Source organism: Panonychus citri, unplaced genomic scaffold (genome assembly GCF_014898815.1).
Source record: "Panonychus citri isolate SS breed McGregor unplaced genomic scaffold, ASM1489881v1 Contig00138, whole genome shotgun sequence".
Classification (NCBI taxonomy): domain Eukaryota; kingdom Metazoa; phylum Arthropoda; class Arachnida; order Trombidiformes; family Tetranychidae; genus Panonychus; species Panonychus citri.
Window position 1 is genome coordinate 3,352,334 of NW_026515543.1, and position 25,533 is coordinate 3,377,866.

Sequence of the window (25,533 nt, forward strand, 5' to 3'; positions counted from 1 at the left end):
AATCAAGTTTAATTGGACATCAAATCTATTTAAATCGGTTAGTTACCAAAGTGAGTTGATTTGATTGTGTCGTAACAAGTTGATTGTTAATTTTGAATTTCACATTTGCAACTTGTGTTTGTATGTGAAATAACATTTTAAATGGTCAATTGTGATTTAAATTATTGGTGGTTATATCAATTTAATCAAATTGATTAATTGATTTGTTTCCAATAAAAGTTATTCTCTGTGTTGTAAATTGTAATCAAAGAGAAGTTTTAATTTTCCCAATGAGTCAAGTATTTTGTTTTGATTTTGGTACAAAAATTACATCACAATTCATGAGAGTGTTGGTGTTTGATGTGGTTTGTTTTGGGAGAGAAAAGAAAATTTCATTCTTTGATTAAGAGAGATGAAATTTTCTTTTCTTTGTACAAAATCAATGAATTGATGTAATAAATTTTTGTGCCCACATCAAGTGCTCACAATGAAAGCAGATTTATAGCAAAGTTTGATTCTAATCGGCTTTAGATTCTGGAATGGCTTCTGTATCGGTATTTTTACTTTTCTCTTTAGAATTGGTTTCGAATGAATCTTCACCAGCTTCATCGGCTTCTTCATCATCGTCACCCTCTTCACCTTCGACCTCATCCTCTTCATCTTCGACAATCTCTTCGACATCTTCTTCATCATCTTCCTCATCGTCACCTAAAGAATAGAAGAAAAAACAAGAGAAATTAATAATTAATAATGGATTAAAAGAAAACTAGAGGGCGCATTCGATAGAATAAAAATCTCGTTCTAACTATTCTTTTCTTTTCAAGACCATCAACCGAAATAATTAAAGCAAAAGCTCATTTTGTGTTAGGTACAATGAAATCTTCTAGAGGTTATGCTAACTCTCTCCAGGTAACAAAATCATACAAGATGATTGTAGATAAGTGACATCTATTGATTGTTATATTTTAACAAAAAATACCAATACTTGGGTAGATGACATGGAGATTCAAGCCAAAGGCCTGAAGATGTCACTTATTTAAAAAGCGAAATAGAGAAATAGGAGAGTGAAGGGTGTGTATAGAAAATTAACATTTGTGGAGGGAAAAACTATTTGGACAAAGCTTTTTGTCGGACAGAATGAAAAAAGAATCTTGACAATTTTAAAGACTAATTTGATAATCTTTTATATCTTACCTTCCTCATCGTCGTCATCATCGTCATCATCATCATCTTCATCATCTTCGGCTTCTTCTTCTTCGTCATCATCATCATCATCATCACACTCTGCTTCATCACAAGGTTTGGCTTCTGTCTTTAAACGTTTAGCCGGTGGGTGTTCTTTTCCATCAACCTCTGCGGATTCTCCATTTTTACCAATGTTGGCATCGGCAACATCATCATCTGAACCTGGTTCAAAGTCATTGTCATTCTCCTCCTTTTATAAAAAAAAGTAAAGAAAATGTACAAGTTGAAAAGACAACTACAAAAAGGCAATATTATAGGAGAAGAAAGGAAGATAAAGGGAGGGAAGTGAAACAGGTAATCAGAGAAAGAGAGAAAAAAAGAGACAGAAGAGAACAAACCAAACAAAAGAGGAAAGAGGGAAAAGAAAGACAAAAAACTTTTTAAATTTAAATGGCGCACAACCATCTTACCTCAACGAAACCTCCATAGGTTTTCTTGTAAAATTCATCATCTTCTTGTTTACTGTTGGCGATTTCGCTCATTTTTGATCCAGCATTTGGACGACGTGACCTGTTTGATGCGATTGACATGATGAATGTTCTTTAAATGGAAAGAAATACTAAAGATGAAACTTTAAAACCAACCAAATCAGTCCCAAGAAAAAATCCAGATCACAAAAAAAAAGAATAGAATTTGGATAAAAAAAAAAAGAGAATAATTAATTCACAATTTAAAAGGTGGCATAGGAAAAAAAAGAAAAAGGGAAATAAGAAAAATAAGAAAAATAGACACAGAACAGAGACAAGAAATCAAAAGAGAAAAGAATTAAATAAGTCAGAGAAAGAAAAGAAAAGAAAAATGAATCAATCCAATAATCACCTAAATGAGTTAAACGAAATGGATGAAGGTTAATCTGTTGACAATAAATACAAGGGTAAACAATTAAAACAAAATTTAATCAATTTGATTTAATTAAAAGATCCAAAGGAACATTAAATTTTAAAAGTGAAGAGGAAAAAAAATGCTTCCATTCCGGTAACAGTAGAACACGAATTCGAACAGTGGTGCCATCTGTTGGTGCCGAATAGAATTTCGCACAGATTGGCGGTTAAAAAGATTCTATTCTTTTTTATTGTTAATCAGATTAATTGTTGTTTCTATTTTTTGTCTTCGCTTGTGACAATCTAATTTCTTTATCTAATTTAATCTTAATTGTTGTAGTTGTTTTTAATTTAATTTTTATCTCTCCATTTGGAGAAAAGGTTAACATGTTGATCTCAAGTAAATGGAATAAGTTACACATAAGATTGTGTAATCATCTTAAATTAATCACATTTTCTAATTACATTTTTATTGGTGATGACAAAGTGACTCTTTTTTATTTCTTGTCTTTCTGTTTAACCTTTCATCTTGTCGCTCTCAAGTCTATGTGAATAAATGGCTTTACCTTAAAGCTTTAGCTCTATCTTATTGGAGATTAATGTGTTATCTTAATCTGATTATTAAATATCAGTGTGAATCCATTGTAAATATTAATTGTTTTATCAATTGTCTCTCTCTCGCTCTCTCCCTCTGATTGTTTGTCTTTCTTTTTCTCTCTCTCTTTAGCTTCTCATCTTCCTGGTGGCGCCGTCTAAAAATTGAATAAATTTGGATCGTCAAGTTTTCTCGATGGAATTGTTGTCAATGTAAATATACAAATAATCTTGTAAATTATTTTTTACTACAATTTGTTGACATATTAACCACCTCATCGTTTTCTCCATTGTATCAAATAATTGTGATATTTTCTGTAAATCATCAACATCAACAACAACAACCAGCAACTTTAAAGTAACGACGACACAAAAGTACAACTTCAACTATAATTTTCTAATTTCGATCATCATATCGATAGATTTATATATATATTAAGTTTTTAATCAACGTTCCATCAAATTCTAATCAACCATGTCCATGTTAGAGACTGACTTTTATCAACCGCCCATGAACGAGGAACGGAAACCGGATATTCTTGAAAGATTAGCTAAAATTCCTGCAATGGGAATATTATTTGCAGTTATCGCTTCCATTTTGTTTGCGACTGGGACACTTTGTGCGAAATTGGTTAGCACAGTCGATGCTGTTGAAACCGTTCTTTTCAGGTTAGTAGACAAAATTTTCAAATTCTAATCTAATCACTGATTAATTTCTCGATTAATATCATTACAATAATCTCCTTGAATTTCATCATTTCCCTCTCTCTCTCTCGCTCAAATCTTGACCCTCGAATAGCCCTCACATATATTAGTCTTGAAATCCTATTTTAATATGAAAAAAAATCAAAATTAAATCAAAAAGTTGATTGAAATAATTTCCCAATCAACAATTGTCAACATTGATTTTGTCTAATTGTTTCTGTCCATGTAAACATAATCTCTTTCACCCTTTGGCAACAACGATAGTAATTAATTAATGAAAATCAAATCTCAAACTTGACAAGACACTCGACTAATTAATCATGATGATTTATAGATTTTTAATTGTTCATCTGTATCATTTACCTTTCCAAACACAATGATCAACTTTTTCTTTGATTTATATCTATCAAATCATTTTAATCAAAAATTAACCGATTGTTACAAGTTGATAGTTTAATTGTAATTTCAAGATATAATTTTCGTCATGTTAATTAATATTTTTATATCGTTCAATCAACCAAATACTCAGGTTAATCGCTAGTATTAATTATCTAATTAAATCTAATCATTAGTGTTGGTACAAGTGTATTAATAATATTTATATGAGTAAATAAGATTTAATTTGATTTAAGATTAACTTTTCTTAATTTTATTTACTCCATCATATAGATTTTGTTGTTTATTTGATTTGGGATAAATTTTCAATCAGTTAATCAAATTAATACTTTATATTGACGTAAAAAAAAATTAAAAGGTGCAAACAATCAATTGATTAATTGTTAACCATTAATTGATTATCAATTATAAGCAAACAATCAACATATTGATTTGTTTCAAGAATCATCATTGTTACTGTTTAAAGTAAACTAATTTAGTTGTTTACCTTTAAATTATCTTGATTAGTTAATTATATGAGTATTAGGTAAGAAAACACAATCAACTGAGTAAATAATAGTAAATTGATAATCTTATTTTAATCACTTCTACTAATTTTTATACTTACACTAAATTGTTTTGATTAGGATTACATTTAATTACATAAAGTTACACATTCTTATTGTTTATCATTTCCTTTAATTAACATTATTATTTTATTAGTTTCAATTTTATTACTTTTAAATTACTCTTGATGATAGGCCTGATGATGACGCTAATTATGACGGTAATGATGATAAAAATTGACAATTAATTAACTTCTACTACTGAATTAAAACAATTACACTTCGACAATCAACAAATTAAGGATGAGTAATGATGAGACTCTTAAGATAATAAGATTTTTAATTATGATTAGTGGATAACAGAAAATGATAGCAAATTGTTGAAACAATTTAATCTTTTAATTGAGTTTGATCAAACAAGGATAAACTGTCACAAACTGGCCATTGTCCGAGCTAATTAACTCTATAATTAGGCTAATTTTTCCCCCATTTTTTGTTTATTTGTTAAGAAAAATAATTATTCTAACTGTTAACCCATTCAATTAGAATTGATTACTGATTATTTTAATCACCATAACCATCATCAAAACAAATTAAGATAAATATTGATTATAATCAATACTAACCAATGTTTAATTCATTATATAACCTCCCAGCTGATGAGTTAATCAATTGATATTACAATTGTTAATTAGCCGGTTAGTGTTACAGATTAGCAAAGACATTTTAATTGTCACCAATTATAAGGGTTATCAAAAATTATTTATTAACCTGATGAATTTTTGTTGATCAAATTGATTGTAAACAATAACAAGTCCTTAATTACCTTAACTCCTGGGGTTTTCCTAATTAAATAATTAACTAATTCAATGCAACATTGATTGTTACTCTTCATCTTGATTCAATTGTTATTACTCTTTTTTTTTAACCCGGTAAAAACCAGTAACTTTTGAATTAACAATTAACTAACAATACATAAATTAATATTAAACTAACCATAAGAATCTACCTTCAATATGATAACAATTAACAATCAATACTAAACATGATCATTAATTGTTGTCTTTATCATTTTGTAATCAATTTAGCTGTAATTATCTATTTTTTTACTTGTTTTTCTTGATCATTTTGATGAATAACAAACACTTTATGGAAAAACCTTTTATTTTCTTGATCAAACATTAACAATTATCAAATTAAACGTATTACAATTAGATTATAAATCCAATCACTTTCACAATCAGAAAATTAACCAATAGTTATCACAATCAGTGTTGACAATCAATCAACTTTGATTCTGTCTCTATTTACCTAAAGAAATGAAAACAATTGCACAATCAATCAGATACGATAAATCAGTTCGGAGATGAACAATCTAACTCCACTAATTATATTCTAATACAATTAGATTATTGATTATTGTGTTAATCAACATGTTCCCTTTGTTTCCATGATTATATAAGTTTACACAATTAATTCAACTTGAATTTTAATCATTTTTCTATGTTTTTCTTTGTTTTCCAATCAGGTCGATAGTTCAAAGTATAATCTACACGACTGTGGTCATCACGTACCGAGAACGTCTCGCCGTCCCTCGTGGTGAACGGATGCCGTTGGTGGCTCGATGTGTATGTGGCTTCATCACCGCCTGTTGTAATTACTACGCAATCCAATTTATCTCATTAGGTGATCAATCAACAATATCGTTCTCATCTCCGGTATTTGTTTCCCTGTTTGCGTGTATCTTTTTGGGTGAAGCTTGTGGCCTAGTTCAGGCCTTTTCAGCTTTATTGACGATCAGTGGTGTGGTCATGATATGTAAACCACCATTTATTTTTGGAGGTGAATCAAATTTCGATACAAAATGGGGTATTGGTGTTGGAACGGCTTTGGCTGGTTCGTTAACTCGAGCTGTAAATGTCATTTGTCTTCGTCGAATGCGTCAAACACCCTCATCAGTGGTCATTTTCTACTTTTCAGTGTCCGGTATTCTTCAATCATTGATTCTTCTTCTCATTATTGGTGACCTTAAAGTTCCCGGAACTCTAAATGATAGTTTAATGTTAATCGCTGTCGGTATAACTACGGCCGCAGGTCAATTTTTCCAAACGGTGGCACTTAAAATTGAAGAAGCTGGACCCGTTTCTATGACTCGAACTCTTGACATTGTCATGTCTTTCGTTTATCAAGTGACCTTACTCAATGAGTCCGTTGAGTGGACCGATCTTTCTGGTGCCAGTATTGTTTGCTGTTCGGTTATCATGGTTGGCCTTCATAAATGGTACCTTAAGCGACCCGAAACATTCAAGAAATTTCTTCCCAAACGTTTATCAGCTAAAATATCTTCGTCAATCAATTCAACAATTAGTCCAAATCATTCAACTTCAATAGTTCCTCCTGAAGATAAGCGTATCAGTTATTTATCAACAACTCAAGGGCCCACATTCACCGTTGGAATTAAAAAATGAAAATGATTCGATCAACAAAACTACAAGTCTCATTGATTGAACAATTAAGAAACCGAGTTTCAATTGTCTCAATCAAAATTAAACTCTTACAATTGGATCAGCATCATCATAATTATTTACCTCCATTGATCAACATGTTAATTATTATACATTCCTCATCGACGCCATTTTTTAAATCTCCTTCTATTTGCTTAATCAAAAGCAAACCTTTTAAAACAATATATTGATATTTTAATCACAATTAACTAGTCCCAACTAAGGAAATCAATCAAGTGATGGACTAATAATATTATTACATTCACCTACAATTAGCTTAAATTGTCATTGTTATTTATTATACATTTTAATACAATGAAATGCTAATTAATCAACCAAATTGGCTCAGTTGATTGAGCTTACAAATCATTATTATTATTATTATCTAAGATATTTAATTATTTTTACCATTATAAAATATTTAATACAATCAGACTTTGCTTCTTGCAATTAATATAATTGCAAGTACAATAAACATAAAGAAACGATGAAATTTATCAAAAATGAAAACTAATTGAATCAATTGTATCGCTTAATTATTTCAAAGCTAATCAACCAAAAAAAAAATCACATCAAGTGCCATCTAATTAACGATAATTTAAACCAGAAAATAAAGAAATCAGCCAATGTGTACATTGAATTGTCTTTTTATTATTAATCATCACCTTTAATTGTTTACATGAAATTGAAGTTTTCAAATTGATTGTTGATCAAAAAAGATCATTGATTTCACGATCGCTTTTAAATACTGTTGTAATTGGACTACAATTCCAATCGAAACGATCACCCGCTAATTGCGACAATTTATCAACATGATCAAAACAATTAGTCGATTGTTCATCAAGCTGCTCACTAATTATCTCATCATCATCTTCATTTGAATCGGTTTCGGTGTCGAGAGAACCATGTTTGTTAAATGATTCCATTAAATTGTCTCGGCGATTCTCAGGAATCGCTCTCATGGATAAGGATGATAACGGTAATGAGGAAGAAGATGAAGATGGTGACAGAGAAGAAGAGGTTTCCTTAATTGCTGTAGAATCACAATTAGCGATGAAAATTGTCGCAGTTTCGTCCATCTCCTTATTAACTTTGGGCTTACGTTTCTTTCTGATCACAATTTCGGTTTCAAGCTCTTCAAGTGACCTCCGTGAACGGAATACAAAAGCTTCCGCCTTGACCAGGGAAAGTGATGGTCTCCTGATTGAAATGGCTACTTCATTATCTGATTCAATAGATTCATCATCATTATCATCATTTTCTTCATTGGAATTGCATCTACTAATTTCTCTACTATTTATGTTGCTATTATCATCATTATCTTCATCTTCATCTTTATCATAATCATAATTATCACTGATTAACTTTGATTCATTGATTTCTGAAGATGAAAGTGTTGAGATAAATTCAGTTGATTCAGTTGATTCAACACTCTCTGAATGAACTGACGACCAAACCTGATGATTATGAGCTTTTGATGATGATAATAGCAAAGATGATGATGATAATTTCTCATCTCTAATTTTTTCAATTCTACTCCATACCTGTTGATTTAATTTGTTGTGTTTTCATCATCATCATCATTAACAACATCATCATCATCAACGTTGTCATCATTTTCACTTTCGAGTCCAATTGTTGTCTCAATAATTGATTCATCTTCATTGGTTTGACCAATGAAACTTTCATCAACTGATTCAATACTTTCAGTAATTGTTGATGACCAACATGATTTAGTTAATGATAGAGTTGTTGTTGATTCTGATTCACATGATTTGATTAGAGATGAAATTGGTGATTGTTGGATAGGAGATTCAGATTGTTCAATATTTGAACAATTTTCGTTTGTTTCTGAGTTGGAATCATTTTCCTTAGATTGATCATCAATCAATGATGATGATAGAGCAGAAATTAATTGTTCCTCTTCAAAGAAACCACCCTCACCTTCCTGATCATCGAAATCATCACCATCATCGATTTCAATGATTCTTGATCGGACTTTACGAGTCACAATCGATTCCGTGTGTGTTTCCATCCGTCTTGCTGATCGATTAACAACAATTAACGATCCACCTTCTCCATCATCAACTCTATCATCAACAAAACTTTCGGTGATTTGTTGATCCGATAACCATTTCGAGGACGAAGCCTCAATCACTGCCGAGGTTACACCAACCTTTGAATTTAAATCGCCACAAGAATCACCACCTAATTCACAATCAGCGTCACCACTCACAAGAGCAACCGATGACCAGGCCACTTTTTCCGCCACCGATTCAACCTTTCTCCTTGATGATGACCAACCAGCAATTAACTCGGAATCACATTCAATAAGTTGATCTTTATCATCAGCATCTAATTGTTCACATTGATCCATGTTGACCAAATAATCAAATATCAAAAGTTATTATCTTAAAATTAACAATATTGAAAACAGATTAACAAACGATTGAAATTGTAACCAATCAACCAAACCACTGACGTTACAATCATTCAACAATTAACTAATTCAAATGATAATCATGAGTAAATTGTTGCAGTTAATCTGGAGGAACGATAATTATAAAAAGATTTTGTTGAATTGATTCCAAATGTTTGGAAACGACAACAAATGAGAAACTTTTATTTTCTCAGTCTTCATGATGATCATGCTCTTCATCCTCATCTTCATCCTCATCTTCATCCTCATCCTCATCATTTCTGTCAAAATTAAATAGATTGTTCAACATTGAACTCATTCCTTGATCGTTATTACCTTTTAATCCTCAATCTTCATTATCATCTTAATCCTATTCTTAGGATTTAAAATGTAAATGAAGCAAAAAAATTATTGTTTCCGTCGAGATGAAATTTTTTAATCTTAATCTGATGACGGATTCAATTCTTGTTACTGAATTTATCTTTTCCCCTTCATCATGATTAACATGGTGATTTCCATGTTACATTACAACAATTAGAGTTTAAAAAATTGTTGAACACTTTCAAATGTTCACAAATCATGATGATAATCAAAAAGTTTAACATTCTTGATTATTGTTACTATTGTCATCCTATATAAAAGTATTTAATTTGTATGTGATGCTAATAAAGTATAATTAACCTTGGACTTTAAATTGCGACAATTAACTTGCAGAGGTAATTAAAATTTTCTTGTCATAATGTTGAGCTGATCAACGTAACAGTAAATTGCTCCGCTAATTGTTGGTGTCAACATTTTAACCTTTAAATCAAATCCTTGTTTCAAATTTACTTTTTATTGTTTTATGGCCAACAGGTTATGATTCATGTTTGTTGATTATAACAATTTAATTTGATCATTACCATATTTAAACGACAATTTTCAGCCTTGACTTGAATGTAAAATTGTCAACCTGAATTCCAATTGATTCCCCATGAAATAATTATCGTTACAGATTCCTAACATTTTCTTTGGATTGATTTTGAGTTGTTATGATTTTTGCTGGAAAATGATTTGATTGTCACTTTGATTTTCTCATTAAAATTGCTCATTTTCTTGGGAATTTTCTTATTATTCACAATTAATTTAGGCCAAGGGTTTGTCCTCATTGTTTCCAATCCACTTAACATCACATCAGGGTGAGAGAATCTTAATTTAGTTCCATTGAAAATTCAATCATTTTATTTTGGCAGCTATTCAACATTTTCCGTCTTTGTCAGTATATTCACTGGATCCACAATTAACCAGGTTGAAAAGTAAATTAATTATCATTGATACAATAATCGTTTTTTGGCTGAACTTGCATTCTCATCTGTTTTCAACTGTTATCATGATTATCAACAAAGAATTGACTAGACTCAGCTAAATGAATGATGTTGTTACTGTTATGGCTCATTAGTCTTCAAAGTCAAGATCATGTTGATTTAGATGATAATAGTTGTTGTTGTTGATGATGATGATGAAGATGATGAAGATATGTAAACTTGTCATAATCAACTCAATGTTTCTAAATTTTCACAAAACACGTTTGAATTTCATGAACACCTCATGAAGTTTTGTCACTTGATTGTAAAGTTTGGTGTTGCAATTGTACTTGTTGCTGTTCTGGTTGGTTAATAGTGACAGTGTTAGATTGTAATAAAGATTGAGTTTTGAGTTGTTGAGTTGATACTGGTGTTGGTATTGGTGTTGGTGTTGGTGTTGGTGTTGGTGTTGGTGTTGATGTTGATGTTGATGTTGATGTTGGTATTGAGCTTGGTGCTGTTTGGGTTGGTGTTTGGGTTAATACTTGGGTTGGTTTTACTGGAAGTGTTGGATTAGTTGTTGACTGAGATGAAATCTGAGCTTGAGGTATTGATGTCATTTGTTGTGCTTGCAAAAGTTTTTGTTGTTGTTGTTTCAACTGTTGTTGGTGTTGAAGTTGCATTTGCAATTGTTGTAACTGTTGTTGTTGGTGTTGGACAAGTTGAGCTGAGTTTATCAAATGAGGTTGGTTTTCTTTCTCCATGCTAACCATTCAGCGACATCAGGTTGTTTAGGATCTCCTAGTAGCTCTAATTGTTGACAATAAGCTTCTCTGAGAGCTTTAAAAGTATATCCGGAAGCGAATGGCATTTGAATGACAGGATCGTAATATCGAGCTTTCAATCCAGAAATTGGACAAACTGGAGTTGTAACTGGAACTGGAGGTTTTACATTTTTCTTAAAATATTTAGAAAAAGTTTCTTCATCGGTAAAGGTAATAAAATTTCGAGAAAACCTTTTGTCAGTTTCTTTTACTTCTCCATTTTCGGTTGATTCTATTAAAGGCATTGATGTTGATCGATATATAATTCTGTCTTCTCTGTCAACTTCTTTAACCACTTTACTTTTTTGCGCTTTCTCCAGTTCCAATTTACGATATTTTTCGAGGCTTTTCAAGTTTATTTGCTCAGTTAATTTTGCTTCTTTAAGTAACTCTTCTTGTGTCAATTTACGCCAACTTGCATGGTTTTTGAAATTTTTCTTCTTGGCTGCTGCTTTTTTCCTTGCCTCAGAATCCAATTTAACTCTAAGCGCTGTTTCTTCAGATTTAAGTTTAGTTGAAGCTCGAACAGATTTGACACCAGTTAAATTTTCTATCTTTTCAGATTCCTTTACAGTAACAGGTTGTTTCTTTGGAGTTGATGGAGCTTTCTTAATTTGTACCTTCTCTTTAGGTGGTTCCTTGTAAGATTTAGTAACAACTCTTCGTGTTCTTTTGGTTTGAGGCTCTTCATCTTCTTCAACAGGTTCGTCATTCTCATCGATATCAAAATCGGAATCAACAACATCATCATCAGATTCTTCTGGTTGATATTCATTATCCTCCTCTTCCTACAAAAAGAGATACAATACAAAATCAAGTTAATTGAAATTCTTTTCTACAATTAAATCAAATTAAAAGTCACTTTACCTCAATGAAACCACCATAAGTTTGCTTATAAAAATCATCAGTTTCTGTATTGCTGTTGACCATTTCATTCATTTTTGATCCAGCATTTGGACGACGTGATCTATTTGATGCAAGAGACATTCTCGACTATTTTGATAAGAGACTTGTCAACTGTGATAAAAGTAAAAAATTAACTTCAATAAATCAGGAACAATAGACAAAAATGAGAAAATTACAATTCGAGAAAAATAAACATTCAAAAAAAAGAAAACAAAAAAAAAGAAACGAATGTGGTGACATCTGTTGTCGCCGAAAATAGTTTGTTACTAGTAAGCGGGTAAAAAGATTATTTCATTTTCATGTTCAATTGAAAAAGTTGATTAATTTACTTTTTTGTTTATTTTTTTTTCATCTCTTGAGTCTAAAATTTGGTACATTTAGTTAACAGAAAGAACAATTTACTAGGAATTTATAATTTCGACTGGACACTTAAGGGATCTGGTCCAATGTATTTTTCACCAATCAAATGGGCAAGAAGTTCAATTCGATCAGAGCCAAATAATAATATTGGACCGTCAGGTGAATGGACAACTGTTGATGGAGCACCGAAAGCACCAAATCCAAGAGCATCTTTGGTGTTGGAAATCAATTTTGCCTTAAATTGTGGTTTTTCACATTGAATAATAATTTCGTTCAATGTGGACTCATCAATTCCAGCAGCTTTCCCTGCTTCAAGCCAATCCTTTGGCGATGAAATCTCAAGACCTGGATTATTGGTGAAAACCCGTTTGAATATTTGTCTAGATAAATTTTCGGTCGCTTTGGATTGGGTAAGTGCATCAGCTGCACAAAGAAACTTGAGAGCCGGAGTTGAACCAGAACCAAAAGCTAGTTCCAAAAAATTACTCGGTGTACCAAAAGGAATCTGTAAACAACAATAGCAACAAATCAAATTAAAGACTTGAAGGTAAGGACATTTAAGGGTAAGTGTACTGGTAAACACTTGAATTATAATCAATATTGTACTATAATTATTGTGGTGAAAAAAAAACCAAATATAATCTACTAATCAACTCGATGTTTTCCTTAACAGTTAAACTCACATTGGACATTTTTGAAATCCTATTTAAATCGTGGCTCAAGTAGGCAGCTTTTCTTGGCACTGTCATCGGAGCCTTGTTATCAGCTTCTTTGAAAATATGAAATATTGAACAAGGTTTTAATTGTAGATCCATTTTGGTCCAGATTTTATTGTATCTGGTCATCAATTCAAAACCAATGTAAGAATAAGGTGAGAGAACATCATAGAAAAAGGTAACGGGAAACTTAGTCAGTGCCATGGAACGAATTCAATTAGAATGGCAAATATCAAATGAGAAACTAATTAACAAAAAAAATGTAAACAAAGTGGAAAAAGAAAATCAAATTAACTAAATGAACAAAAAAAGAAAAAAAAATTTTCTTTTTATTTCAAAATTCGACCGCTAGTTGGCAGGAGAATCGCGACTGTTTACATTTTCTTGTTTTCGTTTTTTATTTATCACATTTCACTTTAATCAACAACAATGAAACAATTTAATTAATTATATTTACACTTTTTATTCTTCTTTTTCTATTTGTTGGTAGCTTGTAATTTTTGCTAATATGAAGTTAACTGGAAAATATATTGATAAGGAAAATTCTGGGTAAGTAAATTCTCTGAAGAAAGAGATTAGTTTTGGTTCTTTAAGATTTTCTCTTTTCTGTTTTTTAATATCTTCTTGTTATTAATTTACTCTGATTTTCTGCTTTGTTTTTTTTTCTTCTTAGATCGGTTGGTTTGATACCTGAAGAGGATGAAGATATGTGGCATGCATATAATCTCATTGAAGCTAATGATTCTGTTAAAGCTTCCACGTTTCGTAAAGTTACACTTGAATCTGCTACAGGAACTGCTGGAAGTAATCGAGTTCGAACAACTTTAACACTAAAAGTAGAATCAACCGAATATGATACTCAGGCTTGCATGGTTCGTGTTAAAGGAAGGAACATTGTGGAAAATCAATTTGTTAAAATGGGACAATATCATACCCTTGATTTGGAATTAAATCGAAAGTTTACTTTAAGTAAAGAGCATTGGGATTCGATTGCTTTAGACCGACTAGAAATGGCCTGTGATCCATCTCATCGGGCCGATTTAGCCGCTGTTGTAATGCAACAAGGATTAGCCAATGTTTGCCTGATAACATCTTCGATGACTCTGACCCGAGCTAAGATAGAAAATAATATTCCAAGAAAAAGGAAAGGTTTATGTTCACAACACGAAAAAGGGATGACAAGATTTTTCGAAAATGTGATGCAGGCCATTTTACGACACATTAATTTCGATGGTTAGTTTAACTTTTTATCTTTTGCTAATAACAATCAATTAGAAAAAAGAATCACAAATATTTATACAACTAACAATTTTAATTTGTCTCTTTCTCTCTCTTCCAGTGGTCAAGTGTATTCTATTAGCGAGTCCTGGTTTTGTTAAGGATCAATTCTTTGAATTTATGGTACAAGAAGCAATTAAACAGGATAACAAGTTGATCATTGAAAATAAGACTAAATTTGTTCTTTGTCATTCATCTTCCGGATTTAAACATAGTTTAAAGGAGATTCTTGTTGACCCATTGATACAAAATCGTTTAGCCGATACAAAAGCAGCGGCTGAAGTGGAAGCATTAGATTCATTTTATTCAATGTTATCATGTGAACCTGATAGAGCTTTTTATGGATTTAAACACGTGGAGAAAGCAAATCAACTACAAGCAATTGAGATTCTACTCATATCTGATCACCTTTTTCGATGTAAAGAACCATTGGTAAGGAAACGATATGTCGCTCTAGTTGACAGCGTTAAAGAGAATGGAGGTGAAGTCAGGTTATTTTCCAGTCTTCACGTTTCTGGAGAACGTAAGTGACTATGAGTCTCTAGAATTTTGTTCATTAACTCATTAAAATTCGATTTCTTTTTTGGTGTTTTTCTCACAGAATTACAACAATTAACCGGAATAGCTGCAATACTGAGATTCCCAATTCCAGACATGGAAGAAGATGATGATTCAGATGATGAAGAGACAAATAATGAGACGAAAAATGGATTCACAGTGAATGAGAATACATGAAATGAAGTTTTCACCTTCACTCAAATTGTCTGTTTAATTTTTTATCATTCTGTGTAAAATATCAACTAATAGTAAGGGAGTAAAAATTAAGGTCCTTTTCCTTTGAGGAGCATAAAAAAATCACGTATTTATTTATGTAGCTGATGAAACCAAGGTGATCACTCGGAAAAGTAATGATATTTATAATTGTTTGTGAATTTTGAAAGGAAAAGAAAAGAAAAACAAAATGTTAATTGCGATGATTTTCATCTAAAATGGTTAAATTTGCTAATCAGAAAGGTTGAAATGGTTGGACCACTGATTGATCACAATGGACGATAAAGGCTCCACTAACTGCATTTAAGGATTTTCCTGACGTCTCATCAATTAGATTGATATCTTCCGTTGAGATTTTACCTTTGGTTAAAAGTGTCTTTGAATCCAGTGATTTACGACTTTTGATTAACATTTTACGACTAAAATTGGCTGATTTTGATTCGTCCAAACGGGAAGAATACAATTTACTTCTTTCCTCATATTCTTTGGCATCATAATTGGTTGTCTCAAATGATGAAATATCGATAACACTTAAGGCCATTCGATGAAGACTTCGATTCCATGATTTAGATTGACGCCGACGATCATCATCACCTTCAAGTGTCGCCGATGTTTCCTCATGATCAATTATTCCCAATCCAGAGGTGGGATCTTTAGATGATGCTGATCGTTCATCAATTAATTGTTTACAAAAACAACAACCCATTTTTGATGAATATGATGATGATTATAAAACACTAATCACTAATTATGTTGATGATGATGGTGGTGAGGATGAAAATGATATTCCTGATGAATGGATGATTTTATAAAACAAAATGAAGGAAATTCTGATGATTAATTAATTGGTGTCAATGGACAACAATAAAGTCAATGGTTGACAAAAGGTGTAAAGCCAAATAAGTACAAGTCAATTTTTGGGGTTGATTGTTAATTGTTCATCGTTGATTTTTTTTTACACAATTAAAGTGTAAACAAGACTAATAATCAAGTAACAAGAAAGACAAACAAACAGTTAATACACAAAGGAATCACTGGAAATACCAATTAGTTACGCCCCTTTGCCATCAAATCACAATCACAATTAACTTGACTACAATCAGTGTAAATCAATATACTTATCATCAATTTTGATTTAATTTAAATTGTTAACAACATCAACAACGCCATTAGGATATAACAATTGTATCCACTTGATCAACGGTTTTAATTTGCTTTTTTTTGTTTGTTATTCAACTTTAATCAACTTTTTCATTGATCATCAATTGGTTAAGTATAACAATTAACAGACTTTTGCAATAGTTTCACAATTAACTAATCAATTACAGTCTCACCTGATGAAAATTATCTTTGAAAATTGATTTAAATTCAATTGGTCTCATATGATATTAATTACTAACATGATTTATTTATATTTTAATCAATTAAGTTTCTTCAGTTGAATTAGATTAAAAACCAATTAGAATAATAATCTTGATACAAATCAATCACAATCAATGAATTCTCATTGATGATCATCAATTTTATTTCTGTCAATTGGAAAATTTTAATTACAATTAACTTGATTACAAAATTAGAAGGAAAAAAAAGAAACTGTTAATTTTGTCACCATTCCAATGACAATTAACATTGAGATTGATTTTGTTGATTGTTATAATCAAAGTGGAAAACTATTGACCCCAGCAAGTAGACAATTAAATATAAGATTAAAAGTAATTACAATTATCATTTAAAATGATGATAATCAAGTCTAATTGTTGCCTAACCAGAGACACACAATGAGAAAGGTAAAAGATACAAAATAAACATTGATCATGTTGGCACTTTGGTAGGACAATTAATTGGAACAATTAAAACCACAAAGACGACGATTAGTGTGATTAGGAAGATAATTAGTAGGAAAATGATGATCATGATGAGAATCCATGTTAATTGTTGAGTAGGAAAATTTTTTCTTCGTTTTCATTTTCACTTTTTTACTCTCTTGCTGATTTGGTTCCTCCTTCCTGTCATCTTAATCATCTATCATCATATGTAAATATAGTGAGTGACCTCAACTTCCGGAATCAAGGGAATCGTAAATTGTTGACGAAAACTTTTTTTTTCTTGTTTGTTCATTTAGATTGATAGAGATGCGATTTTACTTGCGAGTCTCTTGAAATCTTCAATCGACATCGATTCAATTTGCTTGATAAATTGTTCCCTTTCTGTTTCCCTTTTCCTTTTGGCTTCTACTTCCGGTGATGCTGATTTCGCATCTTTTTCATCTGGAACTGTATCAGTTTCGTTTATTGAATCATTATTGTTACTTAGATCAGCTGAACTCGTGGTTGTAACATCATCGGTGTTTCCATTTGGTGACATTGTTGTGACAACATTTTCTATCGATGAAGATGAAGATGATTCTGGTGGTGAGATCGATGTGGAAGATGATGATGAATCTTTATCATCTTTCTCTTTTGATTCAATCTCTTTCTTTTTCTTATCTTCATCTTCTATTGTTTCCAAAGGTCCCATTGTTGTCATCAAACCGGATGAGGAAATATTTTCACCATTATTTATATTTGTCTTTTCGCTTATTTTATCATCACCATCGGATTCTTTGGGTAAATAAGACAGGGAAGATTCTGATTCTGTTGGTCTCTTTTCATCTTCTTCTTTTTTACCTGATTCTATTCCACTTCCGTTTGATCCATTTGGTATTTTAGATTCAGATGGATTCTTATTCTTGTCCTTTTCCGGTTCAACATTTGAACTTTTCAAAAGCTCAGAGGGAGTTAAAGGTTTCTCAGAGGATGAAGATGGTGACAGTTCTGAAGATCCTGAATAAGATGAAGGTTCAACATCCACTGAACTTACAAATGTCGTTGGTAATTCAGTTGTCGTTGTTGATGATGATGATGGTGATGAGGGAGATGATGAAGTTGATTCGTTTGTTACATTGTTATTGTTGCTTTCTTCATTATCTCTTCCATTGTTATCTAAAGTTGTTGGAGACAATGTTGTTGATGTTGTTGTTAGTGTTGTGCTTGTGGTTGTTGTTGTTGTTGTTGTTGTTGGGATTGAATCGTTGGTTGGCTTAGTAGGTCTTGGAAGATGGCGATTGCCACAAGCGGGGTCAGTGTTTTTTGTCACTTCGGTAAAAGTGTTTGGAACTTGAGGTTTTTCATTATCATCGTCGTTTGAAGGTCGTGGTGGAGGGAATACGAAAAAAGGCCAACTAGGAGGTAAAGGGGAAGGTTTCGACTTCTCCCAGAATCGATGGCCAGTTTGGCATTTTCTTCCTCCTTTAGTTCCAGAATCATTTCTACACCCACCGCGATTACCATTACCATAGCTTCCGTTATTATTGTGACCTCCATACCTGTTTCCATTTCCTCTTCGACCGCCGTTGCCTGGTCTTTTGCCGAAATGACGACGAGGATTATGAGGAACCCAACGAGGTTTGTATCGTCTTCGTGAGGGATTGTATGTGGACGATGAAACGGCAAAGGTTGATTCTGGTTCAGAATCTGCGATTGAATTTGGATTTGGATTTGAGGTTGAAGGAGTTGAAGGTGAAGGTTCAGCTGATGGTTGTGCTGGTGCTGGTGGAGGTAAGGCTGGGTTGAAAGGGGGTAAAACTGGAGGTGGAGGTGGGATCATTGGTCTGAATTGGTTTGGTCGATCAAAAAATGGCCTCATAAACGGAGGAGGTTCCAGTGGACTCCATTGTTGGAATGGAGAAGTAACTAAATCAAACAATCGATCAGGATCAAAACCTAAAATGAGAGACAACAAAAATCATAACAATTGAAAGAAAGAATTGAAAAAAATACTCTAATTAACTTCAACAATCAGAGCAAAAATCGATGATACTAATTGGAAATAAGTTAACTAATTACATACCGGGTGGTTGTGGAAATTGAATTGAAGCATCAAGGTAAGGAATTGACATTTGAAACCAAGTCCGTTCATTTCCTTGTCGATCTGAAAAAATCAATTGTAACAATTTACGAACAATTAGTAAAAGAAATCATTTGATTTACTTGTTGCTTCTTTATGAATTATTGATAATCTTAATATCCTCCAATCTAATCAATACAATTTAGTTGTTAGTTTAACAGGTAATAAGTAACAATCAATATCTCTCACTGATTAAATAATTAATCATCTACAATCAATTCCAGCAAACAAATAGATGTTTAAATTATTGATTAGTTGACCATAACTTTTAATTTACTCTTAAAATTGTTAAACACAATTGATTCACAATCAAAGTCTCTAAGTGTATCAATTTTAATTAAAACAAAAAAAATCATAAACATGAACAATTTAATTGATAAATTAAATCATCAAAATTGTTCATTGATTCAAATGAAATCCATTGTGTAATATAAGTTAATTGTTTGGGTGTATTATCATTTACTTAAATACAATAATCGTTAACCATTATTATGATTGATTAATTTGGTTTACTTAATTGTTAGTAAAAAATTAATACTCTATTAACACGATAATCAGGTATCCATATACATCTATGTAATTATCTGATCATTATGATTGTTAATTGTGAGTTTAATTTTCTAAATTAATTGTTATGAGAAAGAAAAAATAGAAACTTAGAACCGAGAATCATGAAATTTTCTTGAAATTCTGAGCTGAATTTCTCATGAACAATTGCTCATCAACTTCCAACGGAATAGATATTGAGTATTTCTTTTCTTTTATGTAGATTAATGTTGATTAGAATAACAATTTATTCAAATTCTATCTATTATAATTATAAAATGGTAATAAGAATTGATTGTCAATTGAATGTCAATCCCAAACTAAATTAAGATAAATTCAAGATCTAAATGTTATATTATTATGGAAATGGGTTTACACCTTAATCCAAGTTTCATCTTATTGAATTTTTACCTTCTCTTCAGGTAAAGAAGATGAAATTTACCTAATATCATGTAGCTTAAGGTGAAGATGAATATATTATTATAATTATTATCATTTCTAGAATGAGAACGAATTGATTTTCTAATTCAAATTGGATAATTAATTTAATTTTAATTCGTTTTTTTGTTAAATCTTTAAATGCGGAAGAAATTTATACAATTAGGGAAATAATAACAATCTTATTTATCAACAATGTCATTGTACTTAAATTACTAATCTAAAGGGTGTGGTAGTGATCATATTAATCAATTTAATGAATCAAGTTAATTGCAAGGTTAATTTTGAGTTGTTAACTTTGATTGTTTGATAGTTGTTGATGTTGTGGTTGAAAGAAAGGATCAAGATGAAGGGCAAAGGTGGACAAAGGTGAGAAATCAAATATCAGGATATGTCATATGTATGAGACGTGGATGAAGATGAAGATGAAGATAAAGATGAGGATGAGGATGAGGATGTTGGTGAATTTTGTAAGAGAAAAATGAAAAAATCAAACAGAAAGTTGACAAAATGAAGGAGATTTTTTGCCGATAAAGTAAAAGATAAACAATAATGATGATGATGATGATACTCATACTCTTTATCATCATCTTCTTTGTCTCCATCATCTTCATCATCGTGATGAAGCCTCAAGGAGCATCTTCTTTGCATCACAAGAAGATGAAGATAAAGAAGGAAAAAAAAAAGTTTCCTCACTGTAAATACTCATGAGACTATTTTTCCTAATAAAATTGACAAGCACAAAGTAAGAGAAAAGATGATGATAATGATGATGATGATTAAGATGAGGATGATAAATATATCTGAATGAGACCCTGATCTACCTGCACAACCATTTTCTCTGTCTCACTTTATCTTCCAAGAGCGAAACGATTCCAATTGAATTGAATTGAATTCTGTTATAATATAACCAAATGATTTTCTTTAACCGGAAAACCTTTTGTCTTTTTCACTTTCAATCTTCATCTTCTATTGTCTTTCAGCATTTCTTATAAACAGATAATAATTTATTACGATAATTTTTAAAGCTTGTTCCTCTTCATCATCAACCATTTACTGACCACTATTTACCCAAACAATTTACATTAACTGACCTTAACTGAATATAAATATATTTATCTACCGTATGAATGGTTAACAATAGACTTTAGTTCTGGAAGAAATAAAAAGCCTCAGGGCATCAGAAGCTAATGTTACACCGGTGAGAGAGAGAGAGAGAGAGTAACTTACTGACCAAAGCAAAAAAAGATGGACTTTGGTTGATAGGGAAGAGAGTGAGATTGTGGATGGTTAAATTTGATTGTCAACAGTTAATTTGATTATTTTATCATGATGATGATGATAGAAAACAATATACACTGAAAACCTTTAATTTGACAATCTAAAAGTTTGATTGTTGAAAGGTTTTACTTTCATCACTTTAGCTTTTTGCTGCCCTCGGGTCAATTTCAGGCTTAACCATTAATTGGATAACAATTATTATCATCATCTCTTTGCCTGTGTTAAATTGTAATTCATCAAATCACCTTAAGCACAATTCATTGTTGTAATAATCATATTAGTCTATTATCAATATAATAGTTAATCTGCTTTGTATTAATATATTATAATATTTTTAATCAACACCGATTGTGATTTTAACAATCAACAAACTTTAATCAATGTGATTGTCCAATATGTAAATCGGTTGATCAACAATATAAATTGTTGACTTTGCAAACAACAGTTTGAAAATTTGTTTAAATAAAATCAAATTAAATCAAATCAACTTACTCCTTTCTTGATGATGATATCCATGGGAGTTAATTGTTACAATCAAAGTCTAATTGTTGATGACAAAAAAAAAGTGAAAAAGTTTCTCAATTAGAAATAAAAATCTCATTGATTTAAGTTAATAAAATGAAACAAAATTGTAAACATACCGTTATTATTAAAATGGCTGATTGATAAATGATCATTTTGATTACAATGATAGTTAATTGTTGACAATAAAAGTAACACAATGTATCAGATGAAAACACAAAATCACAATTGATCAACAACAATTAAACTTTGAAAACATAAAAGTTTTCTTTCAACAATAAAATAATAGAAAAGTTTTTATCGAATGAGAAGAGGAAAAAAAATTCCAATTTTGTAAATCGGAACAGAAATAGAAAAAAAAAGTTCCAAGAGAAACTGAAACTGAAGATGTGAAACAATCAACTAATAACAATGATAATTAAAGTTGAAACTGAACAAAGTTCCGTGCCAATAAGGTGCTGATCCTGAACAAAAAGGAACCATTGAAACCTGATAATATCTGACTTATATTAAGTTCTCAGGTTGGCCAACCGGTTGCAAGAATATATCAGGTTTCTTGGAACCTCTGAAGAAAAGAGGTTGTAACATGGAAAAGAAAATTTCTCAAAGATAAAGAATCAGAATTTTTTGGTGGAAAAAGAACTAAAAGAAAGAGAAAAAGAAAGAGAAAAAGGCTGAGCATTATCATCATTATCATCTTATGCATGATGAAAGGTGAAGAGAAAGTTAAAAGAGAGAGAGAGAGAGAGATGAAGGATGATAAGATTCAGAGAGTGAGAGTATATATTGTAATATATTTCACTTTTTTTCCAACTCAATTGATTGACTTGTGTCATTAGGAAGATGAAATAATGATGATAAGGATGATAATCAAGCCTCTCTCTCTAATTTAGATGATGTTAAAATGATGATTATTATTATCATTTATGATAATAACCGGAAACCTAGCATTCAAATCGGAAACCCTTCAGGCTGATTGTTCAAGTTTACTTGTTATCCATAAATAAGGAAGAAGTGAAAAAAAAATTCATCAAGATTGATGAACTTGATTATTGTTAATTGCACTTACAGGTTCAATTACATCGCTAATTATTTGTTATTTATCATCATTCGTAATCAACTGTGTAATATATGCAACAATTGAGTTAATTGCATTGGTAATTTTCATGAAAAATTTGATATTTAATTGATTACAATCAGACATTTAAAGTTATTACATTGAAGTTTTTTTTTGTTTCATCACTCTTGTTGTTGATTGTTTAACTTTAATTGATACATTTAATTCAATCATCCGGGAAGTGTTTAATTTACTCATTATGTTTACAATTAAATGAACAGGTTGATTGAGTTTCATATTTACTGTTATAAGCAATTTATTTGATTGCAAAAGTTAATTGTATTTACTTGGAGGTGATGATGATTTGCAACAATTTGTATTTAAAAACTTTATTGTTTGTTTGTTCAATCAATGATCATTGTGGTGAAGGATTTAAACAATTAGTTAATTGTTGTTGATCAAATGGTCAAACGATTAACAATGTGATGAGAAAAATATTTCAAAAGTAACAATCAAATTTGATTAGTTTTGAGAACAATTTAAATCATAATTATAGTTTAGTTCTTATGATTAATATTTACAGAGAAATTAATAAAAAAAATCTCAATGAAACTTTTTTTTTCTTTGTATATTTACAGCTGATGGAGACCAACACTCAACAATTTACTGATTGTGACATTGAAAATCACCAATTGTTATTTCAATTGTATCATCATCATGTCTTATTATTATCATAATCAATGGGAATCAAATTAAATTGTTAATGGTGAAAAAAAACTTAGAAAAAGTTACTAACCCAAGAATATTTAACTTTAACTCTGAATTATTACTTAATTCAAGTTAATCATGGACAATCAAAGCTCACCAATAGATTCAGTATATTGTAGTTATGGTGAGTGTTGAGAAAAAAAAATCATAAATCAACTCATTTGATTAGCTTGATAATCAACTTTCAATTCGTTAATCGCAGTAATTATTAATAGTTGCTGAGAAAAACAAGATTACGATTATTACTTAACCTTTTTTTCTGGGTTTGGTTTGATTTAATGTTAATCATTGATGATTAAACCTTCAGTTAACTAAAGCCTTTGGTAATTGTTGTTGATTAAAAGTGAATCAACTAAATTGTATGGCTCAATGTAAACAAATAATCAATGAAAATTAACAATACAAAAACAATTTAAACTTTTCCTCGAGTTTCTGACCAATGATTAAGATGATTAACCTTGACAAAGGCACTAGTGATTTGAATTGTTATATTAATTGCTGACAATTATATTGCATCTTTCATGATTATGTCAACAGTGTTTACTATTAATATTTTAAATTGTGAATCAAATTAACTTAATTATTATCAAAAGCTGAAAAAAAGAGATTCAAATGTCAATCAAGATGAAGGTCAGGAAAAAAAAAGTCACCAAATGATTAACCTAAGAGATGATAATCAAATGAGCCAAAATTAGGCAGAAATTAGCTGACAATTAGTAAACTCAGTTAATTACATCTAATGGATGTAAAGAAAATTGTTTCAAATCAACTCGATAATCAACTAATTGTTGATTGTTGAGAAAGAAACAAGAACCCAAACAAATCATTTTTCTTAGGTCAATGTCAAGGTTTTTCGTTGTGAGTTGATTGTGTTGATTGTGTTGATTAACAATTATTTCCGGGATTGAATTGAATTGCAATCATGATGATCATCATGATGATTGTCATGTTGATGGTAATAATTAAGATGATGAATGAGAAATATTTGCAAAAAAAATAAGGAAGAGAATGAGATTAACCTGAACAAGAACGAGAATCAAAGGTTATTATCCAAATAATTTACTGATTGTTGTTCACATTTGATTATGATGAATGAATGAAATTGATTGAAGTGAATCATCATTTATAAATCAGCAACAATCACTCAGATAATATAATTATAAATATAAAGAAAAAGCAACAACAACAACAACAAAAAAAGGGTTAAACTGTTACTCTTTTTTATGATTATATCGAGGGACCCGTTTGATGTTTTCATCTTGATGATTACAATTTGATTCAGTTTATCAACGACTTTAATTACAATTTATTTTTCCCCAAATTATTAAGTGTTATTATCATTGTTTGTGAGTATGTTTGGAAGATCATTCAACCTTTAAACTCCTGAAGAAGATGAAGAAGAAGAAAAAATTTTAAGAATAGAACAAAAAAATCTCCACCTTTTTTACCTTTTCATTGCGATCATCAGTCTATCATCATCATCATCATCATCGTCTATTTGGTGACACAACAAGTGATTCTCTCATCATATTGTCATTTACATCAAATCAATTGATTGTGAACAACATTCGTATAGTTGATGAAAAAAAAATCAATCCAAATTCTGTGATAATTGCGAAAACTGTTTGTG

At 30.7% G+C, this 25,533-nt stretch overlaps 7 protein-coding genes across 7 annotated transcripts; 2 read left to right on the forward strand and 5 right to left on the reverse strand.

The window, feature by feature from the left end:
• Positions 1 to 231: 231 nt before the first annotated feature.
• On the reverse strand, positions 232 to 2,199 carry LOC128393477 (glutamic acid-rich protein-like). The gene is made up of 4 exons (XM_053353663.1): positions 2,044 to 2,199; positions 1,635 to 1,795; positions 1,174 to 1,414; positions 232 to 687 (listed from the first exon to the last, which is right to left on the reverse strand). Exons 2-4 carry the CDS (start codon positions 1,752 to 1,754, stop codon positions 497 to 499), a joined length of 552 nt encoding a protein of 183 aa, XP_053209638.1. The 5' UTR covers positions 1,755 to 1,795; positions 2,044 to 2,199; the 3' UTR covers positions 232 to 496.
• A 149-nt stretch (positions 2,200 to 2,348) lies between these two features.
• Positions 2,349 to 7,422, forward strand: LOC128393473 (solute carrier family 35 member G1-like). The gene is made up of 3 exons (XM_053353657.1): positions 2,349 to 2,689; positions 2,773 to 3,308; positions 5,814 to 7,422. The coding sequence occupies exons 2-3, from the start codon at positions 3,115 to 3,117 to the stop codon at positions 6,751 to 6,753; spliced, it is 1,134 nt and encodes a 377-aa protein (XP_053209632.1). The 5' UTR covers positions 2,349 to 2,689; positions 2,773 to 3,114; the 3' UTR covers positions 6,754 to 7,422.
• A 77-nt stretch (positions 7,423 to 7,499) lies between these two features.
• LOC128393618 (myelin transcription factor 1-like protein) lies at positions 7,500 to 9,166 on the reverse strand. Its single transcript, XM_053353811.1, has 2 exons — positions 8,734 to 9,166; positions 7,500 to 8,116 (listed from the first exon to the last, which is right to left on the reverse strand). The coding sequence occupies exons 1-2, from the start codon at positions 9,164 to 9,166 to the stop codon at positions 7,500 to 7,502; spliced, it is 1,050 nt and encodes a 349-aa protein (XP_053209786.1).
• Positions 9,167 to 10,021: 855 nt separating this feature from the next.
• LOC128393474 (vacuolar protein sorting-associated protein 72 homolog) lies at positions 10,022 to 12,436 on the reverse strand. The gene is made up of 2 exons (XM_053353658.1): positions 12,183 to 12,436; positions 10,022 to 12,103 (listed from the first exon to the last, which is right to left on the reverse strand). Exons 1-2 carry the CDS (start codon positions 12,300 to 12,302, stop codon positions 11,228 to 11,230), a joined length of 996 nt encoding a protein of 331 aa, XP_053209633.1. The 5' UTR covers positions 12,303 to 12,436; the 3' UTR covers positions 10,022 to 11,227.
• An 87-nt stretch (positions 12,437 to 12,523) lies between these two features.
• Positions 12,524 to 13,600, reverse strand: LOC128393476 (glutathione S-transferase kappa 1-like). The gene is made up of 2 exons (XM_053353662.1): positions 13,265 to 13,600; positions 12,524 to 13,086 (listed from the first exon to the last, which is right to left on the reverse strand). Exons 1-2 carry the CDS (start codon positions 13,499 to 13,501, stop codon positions 12,631 to 12,633), a joined length of 693 nt encoding a protein of 230 aa, XP_053209637.1. The 5' UTR covers positions 13,502 to 13,600; the 3' UTR covers positions 12,524 to 12,630.
• An 85-nt stretch (positions 13,601 to 13,685) lies between these two features.
• LOC128393472 (protein pelota-like) lies at positions 13,686 to 16,387 on the forward strand. The gene is made up of 4 exons (XM_053353656.1): positions 13,686 to 13,846; positions 13,971 to 14,530; positions 14,637 to 15,098; positions 15,177 to 16,387. The coding sequence occupies exons 1-4, from the start codon at positions 13,806 to 13,808 to the stop codon at positions 15,308 to 15,310; spliced, it is 1,197 nt and encodes a 398-aa protein (XP_053209631.1). The 5' UTR covers positions 13,686 to 13,805; the 3' UTR covers positions 15,311 to 16,387.
• Positions 16,388 to 16,816: 429 nt separating this feature from the next.
• LOC128393471 (uncharacterized protein DDB_G0271670-like) lies at positions 16,817 to 22,600 on the reverse strand. Its single transcript, XM_053353655.1, has 4 exons — positions 22,198 to 22,600; positions 22,049 to 22,097; positions 19,235 to 19,315; positions 16,817 to 19,107 (listed from the first exon to the last, which is right to left on the reverse strand). The coding sequence occupies exons 1-4, from the start codon at positions 22,231 to 22,233 to the stop codon at positions 17,465 to 17,467; spliced, it is 1,809 nt and encodes a 602-aa protein (XP_053209630.1). The 5' UTR covers positions 22,234 to 22,600; the 3' UTR covers positions 16,817 to 17,464.
• Positions 22,601 to 25,533: the final 2,933 nt, after the last annotated feature.

Coding starts and splice junctions, on each gene's coding strand:
- LOC128393472 (XM_053353656.1), top strand. CDS start 13,806: ATGAAGTTAACTGGAAAATATATTGATAAGGAAAATTCTGG. Junction 14,531..14,636: donor ACGACACATTAATTTCGATG/GTTAGTTTAACT, acceptor TCTCTCTTCCAG/TGGTCAAGTGTATTCTATTA. Junction 15,099..15,176: donor TCTTCACGTTTCTGGAGAAC/GTAAGTGACTAT, acceptor TTTTTCTCACAG/AATTACAACAATTAACCGGA.
- LOC128393474 (XM_053353658.1), bottom strand. CDS start 12,302: ATGTCTCTTGCATCAAATAGATCACGTCGTCCAAATGCTGGATCAAAA. Junction 12,104..12,182: donor CTTATGGTGGTTTCATTGAG/GTAAAGTGACTT, acceptor CTCTTTTTGTAG/GAAGAGGAGGATAATGAATA.
- LOC128393477 (XM_053353663.1), bottom strand. CDS start 1,754: ATGTCAATCGCATCAAACAGGTCACGTCGTCCAAATGCTGGATCAAAA. Junction 1,415..1,634: donor CCTATGGAGGTTTCGTTGAG/GTAAGATGGTTG, acceptor TTTTTATAAAAG/GAGGAGAATGACAATGACTT. Junction 688..1,173: donor TGATGACGACGATGAGGAAG/GTAAGATATAAA, acceptor TCTATTCTTTAG/GTGACGATGAGGAAGATGAT.
- LOC128393476 (XM_053353662.1), bottom strand. CDS start 13,501: ATGGCACTGACTAAGTTTCCCGTTACCTTTTTCTATGATGTTCTCTCA. Junction 13,087..13,264: donor GGATTTCAAAAATGTCCAAT/GTGAGTTTAACT, acceptor TGTTGTTTACAG/ATTCCTTTTGGTACACCGAG.
- LOC128393471 (XM_053353655.1), bottom strand. CDS start 22,233: ATGATCATTTATCAATCAGCCATTTTAATAATAACG. Junction 22,098..22,197: donor CAGCCATTTTAATAATAACG/GTATGTTTACAA, acceptor ATCAACAATTAG/ACTTTGATTGTAACAATTAA. Junction 19,108..19,234: donor TCAATTTCCACAACCACCCG/GTATGTAATTAG, acceptor CTCTCATTTTAG/GTTTTGATCCTGATCGATTG.
- LOC128393618 (XM_053353811.1), bottom strand. CDS start 9,166: ATGGATCAATGTGAACAATTAGATGCTGATGATAAAGATCAACTTATT. Junction 8,117..8,733: donor TGATTTCGATGATCAGGAAG/GTGAGGGTGGTT, acceptor ATAAAGATGAAG/ATGAAGATAATGATGATAAT.
- LOC128393473 (XM_053353657.1), top strand. CDS start 3,115: ATGTCCATGTTAGAGACTGACTTTTATCAACCGCCCATGAACGAGGAA. Junction 3,309..5,813: donor GTTGAAACCGTTCTTTTCAG/GTTAGTAGACAA, acceptor TTTTCCAATCAG/GTCGATAGTTCAAAGTATAA.